We start from the raw sequence: 27,064 nt of genomic DNA, 5'->3' as shown, positions 1-27,064 counted from the left end.
TGAACTAGCTTTTATCATAATTTCGTTGTTGCACAGTAATTAGGCACTGCTGCGAGTAATTTTTCAACACCTTTTTCCTACCCTACCAACCAGGCTTTTATGGGCTGTACCTTTTAAAGTTGTTCATTAAAAAGAAATTTAATCAAAAATGTAGCCTGCAGTGGTGCTTTTTTTCCCAGCATCCTTCAAAATACCTACAATGATGTGCTTTAGCATAGCGGAATAGTTGGATTTGATGTGTAGACCTACATACCTATCTATAATGTAGTTGCGTATACAATGACAATCGACACGTTTAATTTAATTAACAATACCTACTCGATATCAACAGCCCATGGATCCGCGTTTATATAAATACATATATGAAAAAACCCTAGTTAGGTAAACGTATTTTTTCAGATTTCGTAATCGTACAATATGGTTATTTTTGCAACTGATTACGAAATTAAAATAACACTTTCGCCGCACTTTTTGAACGAATGTTTACATTTTAACAGCGGTCATTCATGCATATGAGTTCATGTAGTACCAAGCACTAAAACACTCTATATTAAGAAAGTATACAGGACACAGGTATATTATGAGCTCAGAAAAAAACAACCTAATTAATTATGCATAAAGTTTACTGAGGTATAGGTACCTACTACCTAGCCCTATACTTACTTTTCCTACGTCAATTTCAATCAAATACATATTTTAGATTCGTTCAATTTCAAGTTCAAAGTTTTTAATATTCGGTAAAATCAATATCAGATATTATACTTAATAATGTACTTATTACTACTTTCAGATCCTACTGAACAGTCATGGCCATTGAATCGTTTCTTTTACCTTGGCATTTCTTTATCTATGATATCTGATTACGAATAATTAATTGTCTACGTAACAGTTTACATAAATACGTCGCGTCGGTAGGTAAGGTTGTATAGGAGCGATAATTTCCTCGTGAGAAAGTTGAACTAGAAATTAGCCAAGTTTTCCGCTAGCACGTTACCTAATGGGCATAACAGACAGCTTGCATTATTTGCAAGTTCAAAATGCATCAGGTGCATGCATAGGGTGAAGAAGAGGCGCACAATCATACGCCTTTCACCTTGTAATCAGCTACACTTAGCAAAGAACTTCATAGTTATACTTATGAAAAAAGGGGCAACTGGGTGCCCACGATAAAATTTTGAGACACAGTTAATTTTGAAAATGGTTTCATAAAAAACGGTTCTTCAAAATAAAAATGGATTATATGTCAGTAAATTACAGTAATACTTCTCACAATAAGCAGTTAATTGATGATCAATTGACCTTTTTTTACAAGACACTTGCTAAAAAGTTTCAAGAAGATCAAAATGAAGATCGGTTGATAGCATCAAAAAATAGATAATACCTCTCCACTTTCTATAATTTTCTTGTTTGGATGTATATTTTTTTAAATTTTTACTTAATCATTACATAACCATAAGTGGGTATCAATTTTGATTATTTACTAAACGATTTTTTGACTCGTACTTGACTTTTTAAAAATTATTTTCGAATAATTTCCTGCAATTTCCAGGCGAACTTCTGGGATGTTTTTCGACCTGCATCCTCCAGTTACCTATACTATCATTGAAAATATTTTGGTTAGAAAACACATTCGAAATGTCTTCCTGCAAATCGGGTCAGATGGAGATAAACTCGTTTAATAGGTTGAAAATAAGCTATGTACAATTCGATTTGTATAGCTGCTAAAATCGCGGTGGAGGCTCGAGAACTGTTTGAATTACTGAAACTTGGATTCGGGGAATTGGCTTTAGTCTAAACAAAGCCATAGCAAATGTCATTTTGGCTCCTCCTTGCTCCTCTACAAGAATTTTTCTCGCAAAAAAATTACCAAATACCTACTCAATGATTTTTTTCGACAATTAGCCCAATTATAAGCACCTTGCCTAAGTAATTACCTATATGGTACCTATTTCCTTTAAATAAAAAATGAAAATGTTTCAATGAATTTTGAAAAATTGGACAAATTAACAATGAATTAAATTCGATTGATTAGTCAGGAAAATCAGATTATTTTTTTGAGAAAGTGAAATATTCAGTAAGGCAGTTGATCATTCACAGTAATAAATTCGTCTTACTTGGGTAGAGAAATTGTAATAGGTACTTATGAGGTATAGTTCTCGTTTGAAATTTACGAAGTACTCGTATCATATTAGGGTTCAAGAATTTTAATAGCTCAAGATTTCAACTGTGCCTTTTGAGGTGATCATGAAAAAATTTTTTTGGAGGATTTTGATCAAATTTAATAGTGACTTTCATTTTGTGTAGAAAGTCACTCAGAAAAATTCTGACTCCAAAAGTGACCTTGGAAGGGAGATATGGATTTTCAAAGAGATGGCATTTTTGAAAAAATCATGATTTTTTCACTCTAGCCCCAACCCAACCTGTTTTGGAAAAAGTGACTCAGTCCCAAAAGATAGTATGTAGGTAAGTGTTTGAGATTCAATTGATCATTTTTTGGCTATTTTTCTCGAAATTTTTAGAGAGTTAAAAGATCAGCATTAATCTCCGCCACATAAAAATTAAATAAAAACAAACATGTCATCAGACTTGCCTACAGAATAAAAAACTATATAGTGTAGAGAAAATCTAGCCCAACAAGTTTTCAATCTGTGTTGAAATGCCTCTAGCCATTATATTTCCGCGTAAAGTAAAATACATCAGACGAGGGTCTTCATATAATTTTAAAGAAGGCGTCGCGTCGCGTCTTATTCTTATCCCATTTCACTCCTGCTCAGAGATACGAGCACAGCATTTTTAATAACTTGAATGAATATTTCGCAAAACTGATGACTCGTCGGTGGTTGAGTTCTTTGACTTGTGAATTTCAATAAGTGTTACTCCGGTGACCTTTTAACCAGTTTATGAACAACTAGCCGATAAAATGTTTACGTCGAATTACCAATCGCTCTAGGTAGTAGAAGGTGCACGTTGTTCGCATAAAATGCGAAATTCAACAATGCAATGGGCAGTGAGTAGGTAGGTACATAAACGCACATGTCGACATCAGTCATCGGATCTGGTTATTAATTATACGCGTATGTTTGCGGGTGATTTAGGTATGATTTTCATTTAGTTATAAGTAAGTACCATATATACGAGTATAAGTAGTATTTACTTCATGAATAAAGACGAAGGAAATATTCCATTGCGTGTAAAGTGCTAATCATTACCTATCAATTACAGGTACTTAGTACTTACTGTGTATTTATTCCTGCCAAAGAAAGTATTGAATTGAAAAATTTGTCGTTAGAAATCATTTTACGTAGGTATATCGTAATTTCCTCAAACGTGTTGATTTTTTTCTACTGAAATGAACTTGTGGGTATCGATATCACGCGTGTGCGGAAAGACCTTGATAAAATCTTCTTATAATAATAAACAGAATTTAGTACCATTTGATAGCTAGGTAGGTACCTATTCATTTATAGCACCCATTTAAATGACGTAATCGTACTAAACCACCATAAACTTGACGTTAATTTTAGCCATTCGTCGTATCGAAATCTCAATTCAGAAACAATTCGCATTTTGAGCTGATTTTTCAGAACGAAAATTCACATTCCGAAAATTTTTTTCTCCGAAATGGTCTTCTTTCATGATGATATGATTGATAAGGTACAGACATAATAAATCTTATGAGAATCACTTGATTAATCTTATTATGAATGCGCAAGCTTTACTAAATGGGTAAATACACCGCTGAAGGGAATTACCTTACAAATCTCATGACTAGGTATACGCTCGTGCAAAACATTAATAATCTTTGTTGATTCGATACCATATGGACGAGTATGTGCGTTTGATGTCTGTATAGTCTCTGTACTACATTAAAGTCGAATACCAGAAAGCCAGTTTCCAATAATCTGGTTGTTATGAAACAAATGCGCCCTCATTTATTATATAATATTCTAAATCTGCGAATATCTCTTTATAGTATGACGTGTACAACGCACCAGGAATCATCGTCTCATGATTGGATGCGGTGAGTTGTTTGAATAAAAAACTGATAGCTACATTTTTGACAAAGCCACTTTTTTAGAAAATGAATCTAGCTCCGGAGATTTCATTTAAAATGGTTGAAAAATGTAAATAAAAATTGAATTGATTTTTCAATTTTCAAAAATTCATCAAAAAATTAATCGTGTAGAAGTAGATTCCGATAATTTAGTTTTGAAAGTCTAAAAAGAGAAGAGCCGAAGTCATCTCAAGTTAATTTTATGAAAAGAAAAAAAATCATAGGATCATTAATGTTCATTGAATTAAAATTTAAATGTCACAATTTAAATTTCATTTCACAATCACTAAAATAAAGCTATTTTTTTAAAATTTAAAAATTCTTATGAAATTCTCTTGACATTTTCCTTATTATATAGGTACTTATAAGTTATAAGTATAAAAGTAATTCCGTTGCGTTTTCCATAAAATATAGAAGTTTATAAATTATTGGAAAAATATTCTTCAATACCGGAGATTGTAAATGATGTGCCCTGTGTAAATTCATCATTTTTGTGATGTGAGCGTGTAAGTAATTTTTTAATGATTTCTAAAATTCATCCTCTACTTCCCTTTTTGAATAATTTCATGAATCAGCATCCTTGAGGTAGGATATGGATTAAATTTCCAAGTCTTAACTGCAGTTTTCTAGCTCTAAAGGAGGTTTTGGTACAAAGACTGAATTATTATGTTAGATTTGACCAAAAAAATTGGATGCGAACAGAAAATGAAAAAAATCATCGTCCATCTTTTTCTTTATAAATATTGAGTGACAATATGATTCATGAGCAGTGTAAATAGTGTTATGTATTTATTCGTATAAAAATATTATAAGTACCTCTAGGTAGGTATCCATTAAAATTCTTTTAAATTTTTTGTTTGGTTAGTCGCTTACGATTAAAGTCTTGATACTCGTATCTGGTGATCTCATGAAATATACACGAGAAAAAATTGCTCGTGCTTCAAGTATTCCCTCTCAAAACAATGGAGACAACATATAATAAAACTTCCGAGAAATAACCTCCCTCGTCTAACTTAAGTTGACCAAATTAATCTTTTAGCTGAAAAAATTAGATTCCGTTTATAGTACCTATATTACTATATAAGGGACGTAGGCAAGCCATGACTGCCGTGAGCGAATGATTGCGAACGAGCCGAAGGCGAGGGAGCAATCGCTCGAGGCAGTCATTGTTGCCTACGTTCCTTACATTGTAAGATATTTTACATTGCATTCGTCCCGTTAAATGTAAAATAACTGACGTGATTTTAGCTGACGTGTAGGACTAATCGTATATTCGAATAATAATAAACACATCGAGAAATAAACGGAAATATATTCGTTATAAAAGTATAAAAATATCATCAATCAAGAATATCATCGAAGTCGCGTCTATAAACTAAATCAAGGAGGTAGTAAACAGGAGAGCACCCGGATAAGAAGAACAGCCAGGTAAGTATCGCATCGAAGCTGAGATTACTCCCAGTACTGCCAACGCCAACACACCCCTTTAATCTTAGCGGAGAGGCGGAGATCAATAACGTACATCGTAAACATAGGAACTAATGGAACTATCGTCTTCAAATTAATAATGGCCTGAAATACAAAAATTATGTTACATATTGAGCAGACAGCTGCAATGTTCTTGAAATCGACCTGAGGCAAGAGCTTTCGTGAGGGCATCAGCCGGCTGATCTTCCGACTTAACGAATCTCAAAATAATCTTGTTACCCTTGACAAAATCTCTAACTATGTGATAATTGAGTTTAGCTATATGCCTGAGCTTGGGAGCTCCAGTTGTTTTAGCGATAGTGAGAGCAGGCTGACAATCACTATGAATGAGAGCTGGTCCATGTCTATTCTTCGTTAAACGTTCTAATAAATCTACCGTAATGACAGCATCCTTCGAACACATGGATAGAGCGAAATATTCCGCTTCAGCTGAGGAACCCGCTGGTACCGACTGTTTTCTCGTACGCCAAACAACCGGATCACCGTACGCTCGCACAAAATAGCCTGTAATAGAGCAACCTTCTTCTCCAGTCCCTAACGACGCATCGGTGTACGCATCTACAAATACACCTTCTTTCTTAATCACCCCTCTATAAGTTAGCCCTAGCTCTGCCGTTCCTTTCAGATACTGAAGAATTCTCTGAGCACGTTCCCAGTCTTCGGGCTGAGGATTACTTTGATGTTGACATAGCACATTCGTAGCGAACATAATATCTGGTCTAGTACCGTTGGCTAGATGTAATAACGAGCCAGTAATTTCCCTAAACAAAGACTTGCCAGGCGTAGGCTTACCAGGATTCCATTCCGGTGTTTTCTTCTCTGACTTACTTTTCTTTTCACAATTTCGAGTTAAAGCTGGAGTATGAACAGCTGGCAAATTCAACGCGTTAAAGCGTTTCAACACACAATTAATAAAACTAGTTTGAGTCAAAGTCAACGTTTGATATTCTTCTGATCTAGCAATTTCCAAACCAAGAAACTTTTTAGGAGAACCTAACTCTTTTACTTGAAATTCCTCTTTTAAACGTCTAATCGTCTCAACAATCTTATCTTTACAATTACCTGTGATTAGGAAATCGTCTACATAAAGTACTAAAATTACCACCAAATGTTTCCTTCGCCAGATATACACGCATGGCTCATTTGGATGATTGGTAAACTGCATTTTCTTGGCTGCTTCATCGAACCTACGAAACCAAGTTAACGGACTAATCTTGAGCCCATACAAAGCACATTTTAAAGCACAAACCAGGCCTTCATCAACTTCCATTCCTTCAGGCGGATGCATATATACCGTAGTTTTCAATCTGCCATTAAGAAAGGCAGTAATAACATCTAATTGAATAATCGACCAACCTTCTTTATTTGCAAGCGCAAGAATTACCCTAACTGTGTGTTTACTAGCCACCGGAGAGTACACATCTCCTATATCGTACACTTCTCTATCTTTGAATCCACGTATAACCAAATGTGCCTTATATCGTATTGAAGAATCATTCTCGTTAGTTTTCCTACAAAATACCCATCTAGAATCTAAAATATTCACCCCTTTGGGCGGTACAACTAAATCCCACGCATCATTTCTTTCTAAAGACGCCATTTCATCTTCCATGGCTTTTATCCAATACTCACGATCAGTACGGTCTAAAGCTTCAGCGTAAGTCATTGGATCCTTTTCATCTTCGAGTAAGCATGCACGTAATGCTGTAACACGATCAAAAGCTAAAAATGTATCGTTAGACGAGTCATCAAAAATCACAGTTTCTTCGACGTTCTCAATGTCAAATTCATCAGAGTCATCGTTTTGACCACTAGTACTTGGGACAACATTCAATTCACCAGAAGTCTTGCTGGGTACTTCTACACTTACCTCTTCGTTGGTAGTTTCTCGTTCTACCGTGTCGTGCCAGTTAATATCAGTTTCAGTTTCGTCTGAACTAAAATCGAAAACAACATCTTTACTTTTCAATAAATCTCTATACGTAATATTTTCAATAAACTCAACATCTTTACGTTCTATAATTTTCCTCGAAGGTAACAAAATTCGATAACCACTTCTAGTATTGTTCAAAACTACACCTCTAATACCTCTTTCATCAAATTTCTCATAATCCTCTCTAGTTTTCTTCGGAATGGCCAGACAACCAAACCGGCGTATAAACGATAAATCAGGAGTTTCACCACAAAATACTTCATAAGGTGTCTTAAAACCGTTCGATTTGTGAGGAGTTCGATTGTAGATATAAACAGCCTGAGATATAGCATGGTCCCACAAGGACATTGGGATTCCCGAATCACTCAGCATCGCTGTTGTCTTTTCGCGCAAAGTCCGATTGATTCTTTCTGCAACACCATTATGAGTTGGGGTATCCGGTTCAGCTACCTCTATCTCAATCTTCTCCTGTTTCAATAACCTTCCCATCTCACCTGAATATTCGGTACCTCCGTCCGTACGTAAGTACCGTACCTTAACATCTTTTCCCAACATTCTACGCATCTCATCTAAGTACTTTCTAAAGCAGTCAGCTGCATCACTTTTATAACACATCACAAATACCATTGCGAACCTCGAGAAATCATCTATAAATGTTATCACATACCTACGTTTACCTGGGAATGATAGAGGTGTTATAGGGCCCATCACGTCAGAATGAACTCGTTGTAAAGCTATCTTACTCCGCTGACGTTTCTTCTTCGAAGGGTTCCTGTGAACCAGAGTTGGCGCGATTCGAATCGCGTGAAAGAATCGAGAAAGAATCCGATTCTCACGATTCGAATCGGATTCGAATCGCGGTTCCCCAAGTCAAAAGAATCGGGAAATGCAGGAATCCGATTCCCTTTTATAGAGAATCGCACCTTCTCGATTCCCTGCGATTCCTTGCAGGTGTTAAAACAGTAAAATGTACTGTTTTTAATGGATTTTACTGATGCATTTGCATTTCGTAGTTCGGGACTGATGACATTTTTTTAAAGGTTGGCTGTTGTGTGAAAATATTGCGAATCAGTGATTCTATGCAGTGAAAGAATCGCGTAATGAAAGAATCGGATCCTCTTTAATGGAGAATCGCGCCTTCGCGATTCCCTGCGATTCCGTGCTTACAGCAATAAATGAAAGAATAGAACATGCAAAATGATCATATACCTAGTTGGGGAAATTACTAATTTCATTTCAAATTCATTTGTCAAGTCCCGAAGTTGAAAAAAATTAGTATTTGGGAATCGGAATCGGAGGGAATCGAGAACTGCTAAAGAATCGCATTCAGAACCGGATTCGCTTTGTGAAAGAATCGAGACTAGAGAATCGCGATTCTCCCATGTACGAGAATCGTAATTCAGGAATCCGATTCTGACCAATCGAGGAATCGCGCCAACTCTGCTGTGAACCTTAGCTAACGCTTCTTCGAAGGGTTCCTGTGAACCAGAGTTGGCGCGATTCGAATCGCGTGAAAGAATCGAGAAAGAATCCAATTCTCACGATTCGAATCGGATTCGAATCGCGGTTCCCCAAGTCAAAAGAATCGGGAAATGCAGGAATCCGATTCCCTTTTATAGAGAATCGCACCTTCTCGATTCCCTGCGATTCCTTGCAGGTGTTAAAACAGTAAAATGTACTGTTTTTAATGGATTTTACTGATGCATTTGCATTTCGTAGTTCGGGACTGATGACATTTTTTTAAAGGTTGGCTGTTGTGTGAAAATATTGCGAATCAGTGATTCTATGCAGTGAAAGAATCGCGTAATGAAAGAATCGGATCCTCTTTAATGGAGAATCGCGCCTTCGCGATTCCCTGCGATTCCGTGCTTACAGCAATAAATGAAAGAATAGAACATGCAAAATGATCATATACCTAGTTGGGGAAATTACTAATTTCATTTCAAATTCATTTGTCAAGTCCCGAAGTTGAAAAAAATTAGTATTTGGGAATCGGAATCGGAGGGAATCGAGAACTGCTAAAGAATCGCATTCAGAACCGGATTCGCTTTGTGAAAGAATCGAGACTAGAGAATCGCGATTCTCCCATGTACGAGAATCGTAATTCAGGAATCCGATTCTGACCAATCGAGGAATCGCGCCAACTCTGCTGTGAACCTTAGCTAACGCACAAGGTTGACAATCCATAATATCCTTACCAAAAGTTACATTTTTCAAAATCGCCATCTTCGATTTATATAGTTCAAGATAACCTAGCGAAGCGTGCGCCAATCTCGTATGCCATAGAAGACCCAAGTTTTCACGAATCGTCGGAAGCGTTGGACTTGGACCTCCTCCATCAGCATTAGCTAACATAGCCACTTCATTTGGATTACGAACACGCAGATCACTGACCCAGAATGGAGATTGAAACTGAGCTCTAATAATTATGTCACCAGAATTTCCATCTCTGATATAAAAATATAGCGAACTTCCATCAAATGTCGCACCTTGTTGTACCAGCTGCCGTAAACTCAGCAGATTTTCAGAAACTTCTGAAGAATATAAGACATTTGTAAAAGTAATTGGCTTACCTAAAGCAGTGTAAGTATGAAACTCACCTAACTCCTCTATACTCAGAACAGACTCCTGTCCTTTCTTAGCGCAATCTATTACCGCTGGTTTACTCAACTTTCTTACCTTGGAGAGAATTCGCCGCTCATTTGTCAAATGATAACTTGCCCCAGAGTCGATTATAAAATTGACTGACAGTACTGCTGTCATGAAACACTTACCCGCCGAGTTAAGGCAGTCGTCAGGATAATAATACTTCGAATTTAATTCGAAATTTCTATCGCCTCGGACCATCATAGATTTTCCACCGCTATCGCCTTTCCCTTGACCGGACCCAGATTTACCAGACTTTTCATCGGATTTACGCTCGGGGCAGTTCTTCGCAATATGATCGGTTACTTTTCTGCAGCAGTAGCAATAAGACCCATTCGTCTTGCAGTCTTTCATCGCATGACCTCTCATGTTACATTTTCGACACCTTCCATAATGGTTGCCTTCGGATGAGTTACAGTTCTGATAGGAATCTCTCGAGTCGTAATTGCGCTGATAGGAACCACGTCGATTGTCTTCACGTTCACGTCTCTCGCCACGTCGATCGTCGAATTGCTCACGTCTATCGCCACGTCGATCTCGATCATCGTATTGTTCACGTCGCTCCCCACGTCGATCGTTGTTTTGTTCACGTCTATCGCCACGTCGATTGTTTCGTAAATTTCTTCCTCTTCCATTCGAGTTCGAAGAATTGGCAGAGGCAAAATGAACCCCTGTTGAAGCCGCCGTTGAGGTTACTGCCTTGAGCTCCTTCTCAGTCGCCTCTTCGTCACATAGCCATTTTTTGATCATCTGGTAGTTGGTTTTACTCGTTCGGTTGGACATCGATATGTCGCTGCGCGCCTTCTTTATTTTATGTAACAGTATACTCTTTTTGAAATCGTCCGTCCACACCATGCCTGCTTCTTTACTTCGTTCGAATAAATCCTCCAATTGCCTGGTAAACTTCGACGGCTCGTCAATAAACGGTTCAAAACGTAAGTTCGTGATTTTCTGAACGAGAGCTTCTCGTAAGTTCTCCGATATTGGCAGTTTCTCATTATCCAACCATTTTATGATTTCGGCCGGTTCCCTGATGTTTTCGACTAAACGCTGGTGGTGTTCGTCAAGGCGACCTACTATGAGTAAACGAGTAGTCGCTTTCCGAATGGAGTCATCGAATCTTGTATTCGGTCGCGGAACTGAAGCATCCACAATATCATTAAGTCTGCGTACTCTTAATTCGTCAAACAGCATCTGCCGCCAATTTCGGTAGCTACTTTTCTCCGTCAGCTTATAATCGATATTCGGGAACATAGAATTGAAGGTTAGCGGAGCACATCCAATATTTCCCACCGGTGGTGGCATCGGTACTGCGGAGGCACCCGTTGACATGATAGGTTGCCTTAAAGATGCGGATGTGGTGCTACTCGAAACCACATTTGCAGCAGTGGTATGTAAATTCACCAATTTATGAGCTGTCACATAACGACCAGCAGGTTTACTAAACGTTGTCACCGTAAGTCGCGGCATATCAGATGCGCTGGATGTAATTGATACTGATATCGGAACTGCCGAAGTCACCGGAACAGCAGATGTCACCGGAGGTGGTGGTGGTGGCGGCATGAAAAAGTAGTTTGGCAAATTGCCCACTAACGAAATCAGATTCGCATTCGAAATCGGATTAGAAATCTGATTACTTACTGAGCTGCTCACAGGAACACTGATTGTCGATCGCATAAAACTTTCCAGCTCAGCTTTGATACGATCCACTATAGGATTTATTATAGCCTCCATCTTGTCCGAATGAAGTTTACACAAGTACACAATCACTACCGAAATGTTAAAAAACAAGCAACGAATCGAAACCTACGCTTCTGTCTACCATGTAGGACTAATCGTATATTCGAATAATAATAAACACATCGAGAAATAAACGGAAATATATTCGTTATAAAAGTATAAAAATATCATCAATCAAGAATATCATCGAAGTCGCGTCTATAAACTAAATCAAGGAGGTAGTAAACAGGAGAGCACCCGGATAAGAAGAACAGCCAGGTAAGTATCACATCGAAGCTGAGATTACTCCCAGTACTGCCAACGCCAACATGACGGAATCTGAAATAGTAGGTATATTTAAAAATCAATTATAGAAAGCTGGATTCTTTATAGTCTTGTGCGAAATGAATCTTTAAAAGAAATACATGGTTACTAATTTGTTGTTTACACAAAATTTCATGGGAGAAATCACTTTCCAACGTTTATTATCATTTGTTTCTTTCTAACGTTTAATTTGTTTCATTTCAAAATGTCAAGTAGCGAAACTGAAGATATTTTCATGGCACTTCGGACACCACCAAAATTACGTCAGGCAGCAGGAAATGCTAAGGGTTCAGCAATCCCAGATAAGTAAATAAAAGTAAAGAAAGTAGAAATTCAGAACTACTGAACTAATTTGTAGAGGGAGGTAGGTGGATTACTTACCTCCCTAGAGCCGGACAGTATCAGTATTGTCCAGCTCTAGAGCCGGATGCTGTTAATGCCTTCCTACGTCCCTAAAATTACGTCAGTTATGGTACACTTACGGGGCGGGTGCAATGTAAACAATTTTTCAGTTCCCCTTCTCCAATCGTTTTCATCAATTGGTCTGAAATGGAGAGGTGGTAGGAGGGGGCTCTGAAATTACGTATATGAAGCATTCGTTCGAACATGGGAGCGAATTTTTTCAAATGTACAGGTCGGGTACTTTTTGAAATTGTAATAAGTACCTAGGTACATATTTTTTAAAAAATTATTAGGAATCTGAAAATGAAAATTCCGTCAGAGAGAACGTCACAAATTGATATAAAGTTCTATCTCTATATTGGCTGATTTGGTCTGAAATTGTTGGCATTGAGATATTTTCCCTTCAATTACGAAACCCGACTTTGATCTCTAAAAAAAATAATAAACATAAAAATACGTCCTGTCGGTCCTGTTCTAACCAAACTTACTTAATTAATTAGGTAGATAGATTAGATACCCTCATCGGGTTAATCATATAGGCCATCTAAAAAATGTCGTCGATTTACAAACATATCTCTCAACAGTTAAGCTGATTTTGTCAACTTGTTAAGACATTCAATTCATCCAGAAAAAATATATATATGGCCGAATGACAAGAAAAATATACCTACATTTTACAACACTTTTGCTATAAAAACGTATCACATACTCGTATTTAGTATAAGTATGAATATAATAACGTGAGTGAAAGTAATATGAAAGCAAATGTGTGCACCATACAAACGAAGGATGTTCAAGATTGCAGTCTCTGATAGCCTATAGGTACACTTATGGCAGATACCAAAGAAATTGTACATAAAACGTGAAACAAATTAAAGGCAGACATGACTTTATAAATTGCAGCTATGCTCTAGGGAGGTATACTTACTCGGAGTCAGTGTTTAAAATGCCTATGATGTGTCTATAAAAATTACGCGTCCAACTACGCAATTTTTCAATACCCTTTGTAAAAAATTATTGATTAAAAAATAAAATCGTTATTAGTTTACACTTAGGTACGTGTACCTATACCTACCTATATAATTTAAAAACAATTTATCAGAGAAATGTGCAAATGATTTTAACATCTGCGTCGCGTAAATACATTTTATTTTATCGTCAATTATCACTGTAAATATGACGCTTACGTCATCCTGTTTCCATTTATATGTGTACTGTATAGGTATTAGTTCACTCGTCTGATTCTGTAAACACGATCATCCATATTTTGGAATTATTTTTTCAAAGGATTTCAAGGTCTGTGAGTAAATAGTCTCATAAAACAGAAACCTATACTCGCACCATGTAATGGGATGGAACTTTTAGCAGTCAATTCCAAGAAATCTCAAATTGCATCTGCATTACCTACGGCTACACCCATTTGAAATGAAGTAAGAATGTAATTTTGGATTTAAAAGTGTACACATTAGGAAGATGAGAAGATGAAAAAATCAGGTAGGTATAGGTAGATAGGCAATACAGAAAAGTGAAATATTTATGCTCAACGTATTGTATTCCATGCGTTAGGTAGAGGGAACCTTTGGCTTGAATTTCACTGAGTTCGTAGTCAGCAAAACTCCAATTAGAGGACAGATAATGAGATGATAGCCCAGGTTGGAACGAATCACAAAAAATGATTCGAATCAGAATCAAGAATCTCTCCCACCAAAAAAGTTGATTCGAATCATCTTACTGGGGGGGGGGCTAATTTTTTGCTCGAAAATTTTTTAGGAGGTACGAAACATCCATCTTAAATTTACAAATCTAGGAACAGGGGCATTTCACCCATTTTACCCGGAAACCCCCTTGGCTCCAATTTTTATGAAAAAGCTGCTATACCTACGTACTTATTTGGTTTGTACCTATCTTATTATTGACTTCTCGAATAGATTCATGATAGTTTCAAGTCCATACTTAAAAATCTGCTGGAGGCTGTGAGAAGGCTGAAGATCGTCACCGATCAGATCGAAAAATCAAAAGTCACTTTATGGCATAAACAAAATTTCACCTTTCTACATACCTATATCTAAGTTTTGTGAAATTTTGATTTTTTTTATAAGTATAAAAAAAATTAGACCATTTGAGTTTTCAAGAAATTGGCAAAAATTAGAAATTAAATTTGAGTCTACTTTACACCTTCCAAAACCTTCCAAAACCTTAACTTCCAGATATCCAGATTGTTATTTTTTTTTCAAAATTTTAAATACTTAGGCGTTATTTTTACAAAACAAATAAAACTGAAGAGATATTTAAATTCCGCAGTTCAATAAATTGATTAGAAAATCGGCCGGCAACCATTGCAGCTTTGTTAGAAAATATAATTATTTTTTCTGGTCGTGAAACATACAAACCATAAGTGTCAAACGAGAAGATGATATGCATGATTTGCAAAATCACCACCCATGAGCTTACCAGGTCTAGGACACGTGGAAGCGAACGGTTTAATTTAGCTTCCACGAAAACAGTTGGCAGATTGAGTATCTAAAATCTTAACTTAGTTGTATATCCTTATTAAATGACAATGAATACAAGTTGAAAATGTGTCTAGTCATTCGTGAATTCAATTAGGAAAATTTTAGCTCGACAATTGATCTGATTCAGGGAGAAGTGAAACGAAAATTATAAGTTAACTTTATCGATGGTCATACCTCATACGTAGGTATATGCAAATAAATCATTCGTACAATTGCTAGAGAGGGGAAGAGGTTTGGTATTTAAATATCTACCTACAATAGTGAAATTAACAGATTTATAACGAGAAAATGATCCCTTATAAAATCGCGATAATAGTGTTATGAAACATAATACCTGCCATCATAAGCGTTATTTTTTTAATCGTCTAAGTAGTTTAATTTACTATTAATTAAAAGAACTTTCTCTTCGAGTGCATCGTACATCAGAAGACCTGTAACACACAACATTGGTCGCAAACCATAAAATACCCATAACTTTCGTCTCAGTATAAACATAGGTACTAGGTACTCATGCAATGACATAAATATCCGGCCATAGGTACACAGTTGGTAATAAAAATGAATCACCGTGGCCTATCTTTAAATTCATATGGTCAAAATTTTCCATTATTCTACGAATCTTTCTTCTGACTCCTGCCAACATGTTCCCACTCCAATGATAAAATTTGGCTTATGGTTTGCTGTCTCGTCGACTCTCAAGTTAATTTGTTAGCGTGACAATAGCACGGGCGAGTACTCGAACAGAGTTGAATAAGTTGACCCGTTCCATTATAATTACCGCAAGCAATGTCAAAGTCCTTCTTGTAATCTTATTAGAACTGCACTATTGCATTCAGAACTGGTTTCTCGCCTCATGCGCTGCGGTTAGTGGATCGTTTAAACAATCCATCGCACAAGGCGACTCGTTTACAAAGCTGGCATATGTGTCTGATGAATGATTCACTATGATCTAGGCCTCTCTCTGTCGAGAAAGATTTGAAAAAAATTCTACTATACTGTTGTGAAAGTCATTGCCAGTTACGTAAATGCGGTGCTACAGTCTCCTATATTCGTCTGCATAGGTAAAAAGGTGTATGTCTATGATGCAAGAGCTGTGTATTATTCGCTTGTTTACTTTTTCAAAAGCTGCTAGGTTAGGTCGCGATTTTTGCAGACGGTCGGAGATTTTTCACAGTCTGGTGCCCCCGATGAGCGTGTACACTGTACAGGTAAAGGTAGGTACACGATTCGGTAAACATACTCGAGCGTGTTTTATGCAATTTCAGCCTACGGATGATCTTTTCGATCACGCTATAGGAATATTTACTCTCCTTTTTTCTTATAGAACAAGTTCTTGTTCTCAATCCAGAATACCTATCGAAACGGAGCTGGTGTGACAATGTACCTATATTTTATTTACATTTTACACAGGGTATGCCTTCAAACGCCTGCCATAATTATGTATCGAATTTGGAGTTTGCTCATGTTGGAATTTTATGAAACACGTACATACAGGGTGCCCAGAAATATCGGGTACCCCTAAAAAAGTTTTCTTGCTAAATACTTCGGTTGGCCGGTCACAGTGAATGATAATAATGACAGCTCATGATTGGTTGTTGGACTGGAGAGATAACATTCCACCAATCATATGCATCTATTTCACGTTGCCAACCTATATTTTTAATGAAAAACTTACTTTGGGGTACCCGATATTACTGGGCACCCTGTATTTATCAGATTTGAAAAGTGGGCAACTGTACTGAAATAAATTTCGCTACCTAGGGCTTTTTTTTGGAAGTATTACAGGCAACACTGTACTTTCAGGCTTCAAAAGGAAATTTCACAAATGAATTCAAAAATTTAAAAAAAAATACCAATGATTTACAAAAAATCACCAGTTTTTCTCTAAAAAATTGATTTACCGAAAATTACTAGAAATTTACCCTGTGACTGATTTACCATACTTTTCAGCAATTCACCCAAATGACCAGTAATTGACTAAAAAATTACCTGTTGCTTACCAAAAATTATCATTTGGTGATTTTATCAAAAATTATCATATTATGTAGGTACCTAATATGTACGAGTAATTGGCCAAAAATTTCTTATCAAGCACTAAGCAGGAGTTCAAAAAAAAATGATCAAAAATTTATCAAAAACTACTGAGCATTAATTTACCAAAAATCACCAGTAATCTGCATTGATGGCAAAATATTTTGCATTTCAGTTTCAGTTTTCAGTTTTTAGTTTCAGGTCTGCTTAAAAACTGTATTCCTCGAAAATTTTTCGTAAGTTATTTGAGCAACTCATACCCATATTTTCATAACCATTGAATGCAGTTTAGGGTTTGAAGGCGGGTTTTTATTGATTTTCAACGACAATATGATCAAAAGAATTAAAAAATGTCAAAATGGTTCATTCTCAGATGGCTCGTCCCTGCTATAAACATTTACTCTGACTCTGAAACCTTCAAATGCCGATATAGGCATATCCAGTTCATAAATAGGACACCTTGTACAGTAAAATGCGAGTTTTGTAGATCAACAAGGTATAGATGATGAATTGCGAATTTCTCGCCGAAGGATAAATAAGTCTGTGAACCGTTAACTATCGAATTGTTACAATAGTGTACCGTTAATTTACAATTCACACCTGAGGGGAAAGTCTTACGTAACGTCTGGTCGAAAACACTTCCTACCAAGGTGACCACACTTGGACCCATTTTTCAAAAACATAAGATCCATTATTCAGCAGTTTTCTTTCAAATGATTAATATACCTACGTACGCATATTCGGCTCATTCGTGAATTTACGACAGTTTAAATCTTCTTCCGACAGAATTTTCCTCCATACATGACAAAAATTCATAAACATTGATCGAAGGACGTGATGATGATGCATTTCTAAACACGAAGTGTAAAATCTATTATACCTGGTGATATTAATTTTGTTTTTGTTTAAACAGTTGTTACAGGTTCAACCGATGGTATTGGAAAAGCATACGCGAAAGAATTGGCCAAACGAGGAATTAACATCGTTTTAATAAGCAGAAACTTTGAAAAGTTAATGAAAGTGGCTTCAGAAATACGTAAGTTCAGCACACGTCATTCTCCTTCGAATATATTATGTTTATGTACATTATATGCCTATCTCATACCTATAGCTATATGTATTAGGGAGAGTAAAGTATAATAGGAGAAGGGAAGAGTGATGATGATATTCTCCAAGTTCAACTAATCCACAAATCATAATGTATCTACCTAGCCAAGTATTTAATTTCCGTTCAAAATGTTGCAAGTCATTTTACTTTTTTACGAGCTTACCTACAACAAACCGCACGCCACTAGTGAGAAAAAAATTACACCATATGGATGAACAGACCACCAATGTGTATAATGCACTACTAGGTGCAGCATTTTTAAATACCAATAATGCGAAACAATTAGCGTTAAAATGACGCAATTATCAAAGATACACGTAACACTTCGCTGTGTTCGCATCCATGTAAAAAAAAAGGGTTCTACAAAGAGATAGAGAACACGTTTCGTTGTGCAATGATTTTCTATTAGAGTTGTAATCATAGCATTACTCGTGGTAGTGTATCTCGTCTCAATACTACCCTTATTTCCCACACATGCAAATAAGCACTTAACCAATATACTTGCAAAGGGTTGTATTGTATATTTGTACAGGCTTTTACTAAATGTGTTACATGCAATTAGGAGAATGGGTACATTTTGACGGCGATTGTATTAATTGGAATAACTTCATATGCAACGTCGACATTTCTATAGGGAATACGATCCGCGTGATTGTTATTTTCAGCTTGATTAACACACGTATGTCTACGTACTAAACCTAGTAGGTTACTGGGTAAGATGTTTATTTACCTAGTAGATTATAGTTGTATAGGTTTATGAGATTATAGGATTTGATAGAAGGTGAATAGTGAATCATAAATACGATTATTTGGAGCATTAACAGAGCTGTTGATCCACAAATTTTCCAATCTTTTGGGAAAAAATGACACTTGCAAACTGTTCAAAAATTATCAAAAATATGAGAGATGAATATCCTTAGCCAGTAATTTCATCTTCGGTAGGTTGGTAAATCTCAACCATACTTACTATCGTAGGTATACCTATGTGTAAACAGTTACCTTCGGAAATATTAGTTGATCTGTTGATATTTAGTCATTTTTACTGATTGTTACGAATTTATAAAAAATATGATAGCATCCGATACTAGGTGCCTATTGTAAAACTTTAGAACATCGAATTGATACCTCAAGGTTGAAAACTGGCTTCCGCGAATTCGAAAAATTTGTTCTATTCCAACACTCACTTTTTCTTCCAACCAAAGTCGTGATTACTTCACCAACCACTCGCCATTTATAATCTGCAAAAAATCTGCGTGGTGACTCTTTGTTGGCAGCTTCAACACTATGTCACCAAGTCAAAAATCCATTATTCGTGGTCACGCTTGGTGAATTTGTCACCACGAATTCACCATGCAGTCGAAATAAGTTCTCTCAAGTACTGTGGGAACATGCTGGTGATTACTTGATCAACAATTTGCCAAAATAATGACAAAAACCTACGTGGTGACTCTTTGGTGACAGCTTCACCACCAAGTGACCAAGTCAAAAATCGATACTCGTTGTCAATGTCACCGCTTGGTAAATCTGCCACCAAGAAGATCACCAGACGGTCACATTTTTTTTCAAGTGCTGTAGGGACATTCTGGTGATTATTCTACCAACATCGAGGAGGGAAAATTTTTTTTCAAAAAACAAATTTTCGGCTGAAGTGTTTTTAGGTAGGTATTTTTAAAACGGGAAGAATTTAAAAGATGATTTTAAAGTTTAGGTATGGTACCTGGGTATTCCTGGGTAAAATAGGTGAAATGCCCCTGTGCTCGGCTTTTTGAAATTTTGATGAAACATTGTTGAGTGCCTTTTAAAAAAATGTTGGAGCCAAAAAAATTTCCCCTACCCCACAATGTCGAAAACACGTTTTTTTCGGGATAAAAATCATATTTCAACGAGTTTTGAATAATAAATTTTGAATTCATCCAAAATATATTGAGAAGACATGAGTTAAGCAACGTGAATTTTTCAAAAATTGTTGACATTCTCCCCAAAAGAAAATTTGAAACCACCGTATCTCAAAACCTCATTCCAGTACACAAATTTTTTTTCTTTCAAAAATACACCTGTGTAAGTATGTACCGTAATTGGTATTTTTTTCAAATTTTTTCTCCAGGTGGGTCATCTTCAAAAACTCAAAAATGTGTTTTTTGTGTCACGGCACCACCAAAAAAAAACGATAAAGCCAGTGACACAATTCTGCAATTTCGCATGGGGCCGCCAAAGACAATAGAAAAATCAAACAACTTTTAGAAACCCCAATTTTAGAGTCATAGGCACCCCCTCCCCCAATTTTGGGGCGAAATTAGATTGACAATATGTGTATCGTTATCACATGAATCGAACTCGCTGAACATGAATATGAAGTTGAATTTGCAGTTGGACCTCCCAAGGGTCACATTGGGGGAGAGAGATGCCCCAAAAATTGATGTTTTCGATTTCTTTTGTCAATATCCTCCCCTCCGAGGGCCAAAAAAATTTGAAAAAATTCACGTAGCTAGACTCATGTATCCTCAATATAGTTTGGGTCATTATAGGTGAATTCAAAATTTTTTATTCAAAACTCGTTGGAATTATGATTTTTTCCTCGAAAAAGGCGTTTTTTCGACCTTGGAGACAAGGGGGTGGAGTGGGGGAAATTTTTTGGCTCCAGCAATTTTTTTAAAGGCACCCAGCAATGTTTCATTAAAATTTCAAAAATCTGATTGTGAGGACACAGGAATTTCACCTATTTCACCCAGGAATATACCCTTTAAAAAATGGTTTAAATAAACCAGAACTTTTTGGAAATTTTTGCAAAAAAGAGAGAGAACATGAAAATGAAACTGTTTGAAAATTTAGGCAACTCATCCAAAAATTCCTTAAAATCCACTCGCTGATTCACCAAATACAAGTAGATTCCTCTCTCTACTCAACAATACGCAATCAAATGTGAAAAAATATTCCAAGAGGCCTTTGTCTAGCACCAGCAACCCTTTTCAGTGTCTATGCATTTACACCCCGACAACACTAATTCGTGAAACAAATTAAAACCCGATCCATTACTGCCGTCGAATTGGAGATTTATCTTACAAAAAACAAAAATAAATAATAGGCCAACCTTTCACGTTCTTTTCACAGAAGCTGATTACGGCGTGAAAACGAAAATTATCGTGGCTGATTTCAGTAAAGGGCAGACAGTCTACGAACACATAGAACAAGAATTAAAAGATATTCCGGTAGGAATACTAGGTACGTACGATTTGTAATTATCTAGCTTGTTTTTATTTAATAGAAACCGATGCATGTCGAAAAACTCACGTGTATTCGTTTTTATTTGCAGTGAATAATGTCGGAATGAATTTCTCTTATCCGATGTACGTTACCGAGAGTCCGGCTCAAGGATTGTGGGATATTTTAAACATTAATTGCGGAGCTACCACTCTGATGACTAGGATGATATTACCTCAGATGCAAAAGCGTCAAAAAGGGGCTATTGTAAATGTATCATCTAGCTCAGAATTACAACCGTTACCTCTCATGTCTGTGTATGCAGCTTCTAAGGTAAGAATTTGTGTTGTTATCGTACATTACTCGTATTATACGTATAATTGGATAAAATAGATTTATGAATTTCGAAAAGCTTCGATCTGAGGTGGGTAAATTGAAGGTGATAATATTCACCGATTAGGTACTCTCTGTGAAGATTAGAGTGTTACATAAGTATGGAAACATAAAGTAGGTAGGTAGAGGTACCTATACAAAGGTATCTAACCAAAAGAAAAGTATATTTTATTAAATGTACAATTGTATAATCACATTGTCCTCTAAAACCAAATGAAATTATTACCGAATCGTACACACAACATGTAGGTACCTACATTTAAACTTTACAACCCACGTAATGAGTAAGTTTGGTAGGTATACGAGTAAATACGAAATAATCCTGTCACGCGTAAAAAATCTCCATGCTTTCAAATCCAATGAAATGTACATCGGTACTCACCTACCTACCTACCTACCTACACAATATGCCTAAACATGAAAGTATGTCCTATAAGCGATTGCCATTTTAATGTCATCGTCTTTTTCGCCATTTTAATGACATTTTTTCGCTACCCACTAAAACGCGAATTGTCTTAATCAAGGTGAACAATAAACATGTTACTAAACATTGCTTAAATTTTATTCTTTGTAAGATTTAAAACTAAGTACCTCCCGTAGTTAACGAACGAGTTATTGCGAAAGTAATTTATTATCGCTCTAATGTAATGCTAGATGGGTAGGAATAGATACCTAGTACATTATCAAAAACATTTATTTATACCAATTTGTAAATAACAAATGCGAACTTGTCGGAATTATTATCTCGGTTTCTTTCATTGACCTATTCTCCAATTAATTATTCGCACTGTATTATACTTTCCTAATATGATTGATGATGCATTCAGGGACGTAGGTATAATCTTTGGATGATTTTATTCCATGTTCTTATCTAGATATCGAAAATGCTTTTTAAAATAAAATTGCGTAATGTGTATAGTATAATGTTCCTCACTGTGTAACATTATTGCTACCTATGACCATAAATTGTCGTATAATGGCGGTATCGTATTGTATCGTGTTGATAGGCACCCCATATGTGTACATTCTCCAATTAAGTGCTTATACGAGTCGGTATCCATTCGCAGTTTATCTGTAGAAATCATCTACGGGTATACTATACTTTACTCAATGAGTAGGTAGGGAATGCGATAAAAATAAAATAAACCAAATTCTTTGACAAAAAGCCACCGCAACGTCATCAATGGCTGATTTTCGCCGCATTTGATTCACGTACATACGTAATTTTTCCACTTGTTGAAAAATGAAATGAAGGTTTAAGTTCTCAAAGCAAAAAAAAGGATCAAAATTTGATCAAATTGAAATATAAAACTAAAATTTAGTTAAGCAAGTAGGTTCCTATACCTACATGGTTGTCATTTGTTTGTAGTTCTGAACTGTTTTAGAACTCTCAGTAGATTTTTAAAAATTTTCAGTTCTTAAGAAAATTTCTAATTTTCAGATTCTAACCGACAGAAATTGATTTTGAAATTTTTTGGAAAAAACAACCAAATCAGTAGACAAAATTTTTTCTAGAAAATACATAAATCCAATGTGGACCATATTTTCAATTTTTTTCAAAATTTAAAACATTTTAAAATTCTGTGAAAACCTATTTTAAAAAATCTCAAAACAGCCACCAATGGATTCAGAAAGTTTAAAGTAGACAAGCCCACGTGCAAAATTTCACGGATCGATGGCTTTACTTCGTTTAATTATAGTACCTAGGTAATTATAACTTTGAGCCTATTTAACGATTAGGTGGGTTCTTATAATTTTCAAATTTTTTATGCGAGTATTTTTGTCAACATTGAACATTGAACATTATCCTAATTACTTGTCATAATAAGGGTAATTTATTTATTTTTTTCAAAAACTTTTTGATGGAATTTATAAATGATTTTATAATGTCAGAAAAAACGTGCAAGATAATGCATTTTGTAATTTCTTATTTTTTTGGAAGTACTCGTACCTTAGGATGGATTGCGGAGGGAAATGCCGGAAAATTTCAACAAATTCAGTACAGATTCATTTTGAGTTGAAAGTCACTCAGAAAATTTTTCAGGTCCGAAGAAAGAGGAACCATTTCAAAAAAATAATGTTTTTTTTTCAAAAATGCCCTTCTTTAAAGACCCATATTTCTCCTTCAGAGGCACTTTCTGGAGCCTAAATTTTTTCTGAGTGACTTTCAACTCTAAATAAAAGTCTCCTCTGATATTTTTGTATTTTACAATGTATATTATATAGGTATTTTTTTGTAATAATTTGAGAAAAAAATAAGATAAGAACAAAAAACAAAAATGAGAAGTCGATTTCAAAAAGTGAATATATTTTTAACCTCAGCAACCTCATCGACAAGTTACACCGCATTTTCAAACATTTTCAAATTTTTTTCAAATTTTTCGGGGTTGCAAGAGAGGAATTGAAGAATTGTGTTTGGGTACCTACCTCAAAAATGAATGGAAACTCGCATTTACCTCAAAATCCTTAAATGACACCTCATTATGTCATTATAGATTTTTGAAGGCTGGGAAGAGGGGTTGGCTAGAGAGGAGAGATCAAAAAAATTATCTGGTATAGGGATTCGAACTCACCGTTTTTAAATTTGCAAAAATCAATATGCCACTTTACTCGCAATTTTTTAAAATTTTGTTCAAAGTAGAGACTCTTGTACCGCAAGGCTGTTACAATCTAATTTTGAGAGGTAGTGTATTGAAAAGCAAAAAAGCAAAAAAAAATTATCAAGAAGGTGCCTTAAGATTTTTTCAAATTTGTAAACCGTAGTTTTCAACTGGGGTTTTCATTTTATACAAAGTTGAGCGTTCAGCTCGAAATTGTAATTTTTAGATTCTCAAATGTCAAATAAGTTCCTACTTACTTTATGAGTGAGTGTTGAAATATGACTCATCAAAGGTCAATAGTTTCGCAAAAAATGGTGAGTCTGCGAAATAATGATCCTCCCCCCCATCCATTATGGGAGGTTAGGGTAGAAATTATGGTTGTTATTTTTCTAAAGCGTCAAATGGAACTCATCATTTTTTGATAGCAAAAAATCATTGAAAAACTGATAAGCTGGTTTTTTTTTAAATGCAGAGGAGGCATACAAAAGTAACAACAAAGGCTAGTTTTGCAGGGAAAATAATTGAAATACCTACCTACTTTATTTACCGGTTTAAGTTTGAACATTTCCTCGTGAAGTAGAAAACTCAATTAGGCATTCACGTTGTTTTTCAAATATTTCCTCGTTGGTTTTGAAACAACTAAACCACAAAGATCACTTAAAGCTGAACTTGCCATACAATCATAAAATCTCGAGTTTTCACATTTCTGTACCTGTTGGCTATTCGAAGGATAACGGATACTGCTTCGGATACGAAAATTCCCACCAATTACAAAAGGGAAAACATGTTCTGTTGAAGAGTCGATATAGTAAAGGACACCATTTTTGATTTTTCGCCTACATCATGGCACTGAGACTGACGTCAAATTTCTGTACATAGTCCAGCTTACAAAATTTCACTCTCGCCGTTCACTCACAGTTTTAGATCTTTTAGGTTCAGTGTCATTGACAATAAATTAGATAGATACATTCCTATATTTAGGTTCATAAGAATAAACTAAATTGCATCTCTTTTTTTCATCCAGGTATTCGTGAAAAGTTTCACGGAAGCGTTACGCTTCGAGTACCAAAAGTATGGAATTACCGTGCAGCATTTATCGCCGTTATTTATAAATACAAAAATGAACGCATTTAGTTACCGTTTACAAGAAACCAGTTTATTTGTGCCAGATTCAGAAACATACGCTAAAAACGCTGTAAATACGTTGGGCGTAGTGGACCACTCGACAGGATATTGGGCCCACGGTGTACAGGTTTGTAAAAAATTTAGTACATTTGGATTTTTCTTCCTAGAGTTTTCCCCTCCCTACTGAAAAATTTTTTGTTTGCAGTATTTTTTCATAGTCATGTCTCCGGTTTGGATGCGGACCGCGATAGGCGGATTTATGAATCAAATTTTCCGAAAAGACTACTTCTCGCAAAATAAAAAACTCGAAAAAACTGTTATGTAAATAATTAATAATTTTATATGATAGAATAATGCATTTGTTATAATTTTAATTTTGTATTAATTTATTTTTCTGTTTGTTGAAAGAACTCTTTAAGCCATAATTTAAATGTAAAATTGTGATTTAAAAGTAAATAGTCAATATGAATAATGTTGATTGTAATTTAATGTGGCCATTTTTTTTTTTTTTTTTTAGTTTTTATGAAAATAAATATCTATGTTATTATTTTCTTACAATTAGACTGCCTACTTTTTTTTTTTTTTTTGAAAAAATATCACTTGTTGTTTCGTTCATTTTCATTAACTTCATTAACTACCTACAAGGAACAAAGTTTAATAGAAAATTAATTGTAAGTAGGTACCTAGGTACTCTTTGAAAAAAAAAAACTAAACGATCTTTAATCATCGTATAATCAACATTGTACCAAATTATTACGTCATAATTACATAGGTAGAGTATTATTTTTAAAATATTTGAAAGAATTAGTGCCTAATTACCAAACGCTATTACTCAGCTCGCTCGAAAAATATGTTTTTACAAGAGATAAACTTGATTTTAACATGCAATTTACGTATAAATAATATCCCGTTCTAGATATTTTCGTTAATAATTTAAAATGTTGGCGTAGCTTTTAGAAAATCTGATTTTTATCAGTCCATACATGGTACAGGAAAAAATAGTTAGGTTTTATACTAAGTAGGTACCAAGAGACAAAAGAGACAATGTGCAATTTTTTTAAATTTCCGTCTTTGATGGTTGGAACTGTCGAGCAGACCAACAAAACACGTAATAATGATAAGTTGCATATATCATGAAATGAAGGAGCCTTGTTCCGATAAAAATAGGAATTCTCTCGAAGCACCCTGTACTTTTTTAGCAGTCGAAAAAACAATTTCAAATAGGCTCTAAAAACCACAATTTCAGTTGAAAATTCATTTATTCAAAATTTAAACCGAGACCGAGACTACTTCAATTTAAGTACGAAAATTTTAAACGAACAGATCAACAGATGGGCAGCTTTTTTCTCGCATAAAGAAAATGTTTACGATTTATTTGCGCGAAATGCTCGTCAAAAACATTTAAAGAAATTACAATGAAATTTTCTATACGTTTCGTTTCCACGTTCTTGTCGTGAAGAATAATGCAGAGAATATCCCATAAAAACTCCTAACGCCAAGGAATAAAGCAAAGAGGGTTTAAGATTTTCC

General features: G+C 35.4%; 2 protein-coding genes across 2 annotated transcripts in view; one reads left to right on the top strand and one right to left on the bottom strand.

Moving 5' to 3' along the window:
* LOC135836110 (inactive hydroxysteroid dehydrogenase-like protein 1) overlaps positions 1–26,092 on the top strand; it is a 43,073-nt gene extending 16,981 nt beyond the window's left edge. Inside the window, exons 2-6 of the mRNA XM_065350732.1 lie at positions 18,024–18,146; positions 21,327–21,437; positions 21,529–21,749; positions 25,434–25,661; positions 25,740–26,092. Coding sequence (XP_065206804.1) covers positions 18,024–18,146; positions 21,327–21,437; positions 21,529–21,749; positions 25,434–25,661; positions 25,740–25,859 — 803 coding nt within the window. The 3' untranslated portion in view covers positions 25,860–26,092. The remainder of the gene's footprint in view (positions 1–18,023; positions 18,147–21,326; positions 21,438–21,528; positions 21,750–25,433; positions 25,662–25,739) is intronic.
* LOC135836109 (uncharacterized) lies at positions 5,349–12,108 on the bottom strand. Its single transcript, XM_065350731.1, has 2 exons — positions 10,250–12,108; positions 5,349–5,626 (listed from the first exon to the last, which is right to left on the bottom strand). Exons 1-2 carry the CDS (start codon positions 11,853–11,855, stop codon positions 5,616–5,618), a joined length of 1,617 nt encoding a protein of 538 aa, XP_065206803.1. The 5' UTR covers positions 11,856–12,108; the 3' UTR covers positions 5,349–5,615.
* Positions 26,093–27,064: the final 972 nt, after the last annotated feature.

This window comes from Planococcus citri, chromosome 2 (assembly GCF_950023065.1).
Source record: "Planococcus citri chromosome 2, ihPlaCitr1.1, whole genome shotgun sequence".
Lineage (NCBI taxonomy): Eukaryota > Metazoa > Arthropoda > Insecta > Hemiptera > Pseudococcidae > Planococcus > Planococcus citri.
Note: the sequence above shows the minus strand (reverse complement) of the source record. Positions and strands in the feature narration are given on the sequence as shown.

Bases quoted from the DNA above. Each gene is read 5' to 3' on its own strand.
- LOC135836109 (XM_065350731.1), bottom strand. From the start codon at position 11,855: ATGGAGGCTATAATAAATCCTATAGTGGATCGTATCAAAGCTGAGCTG.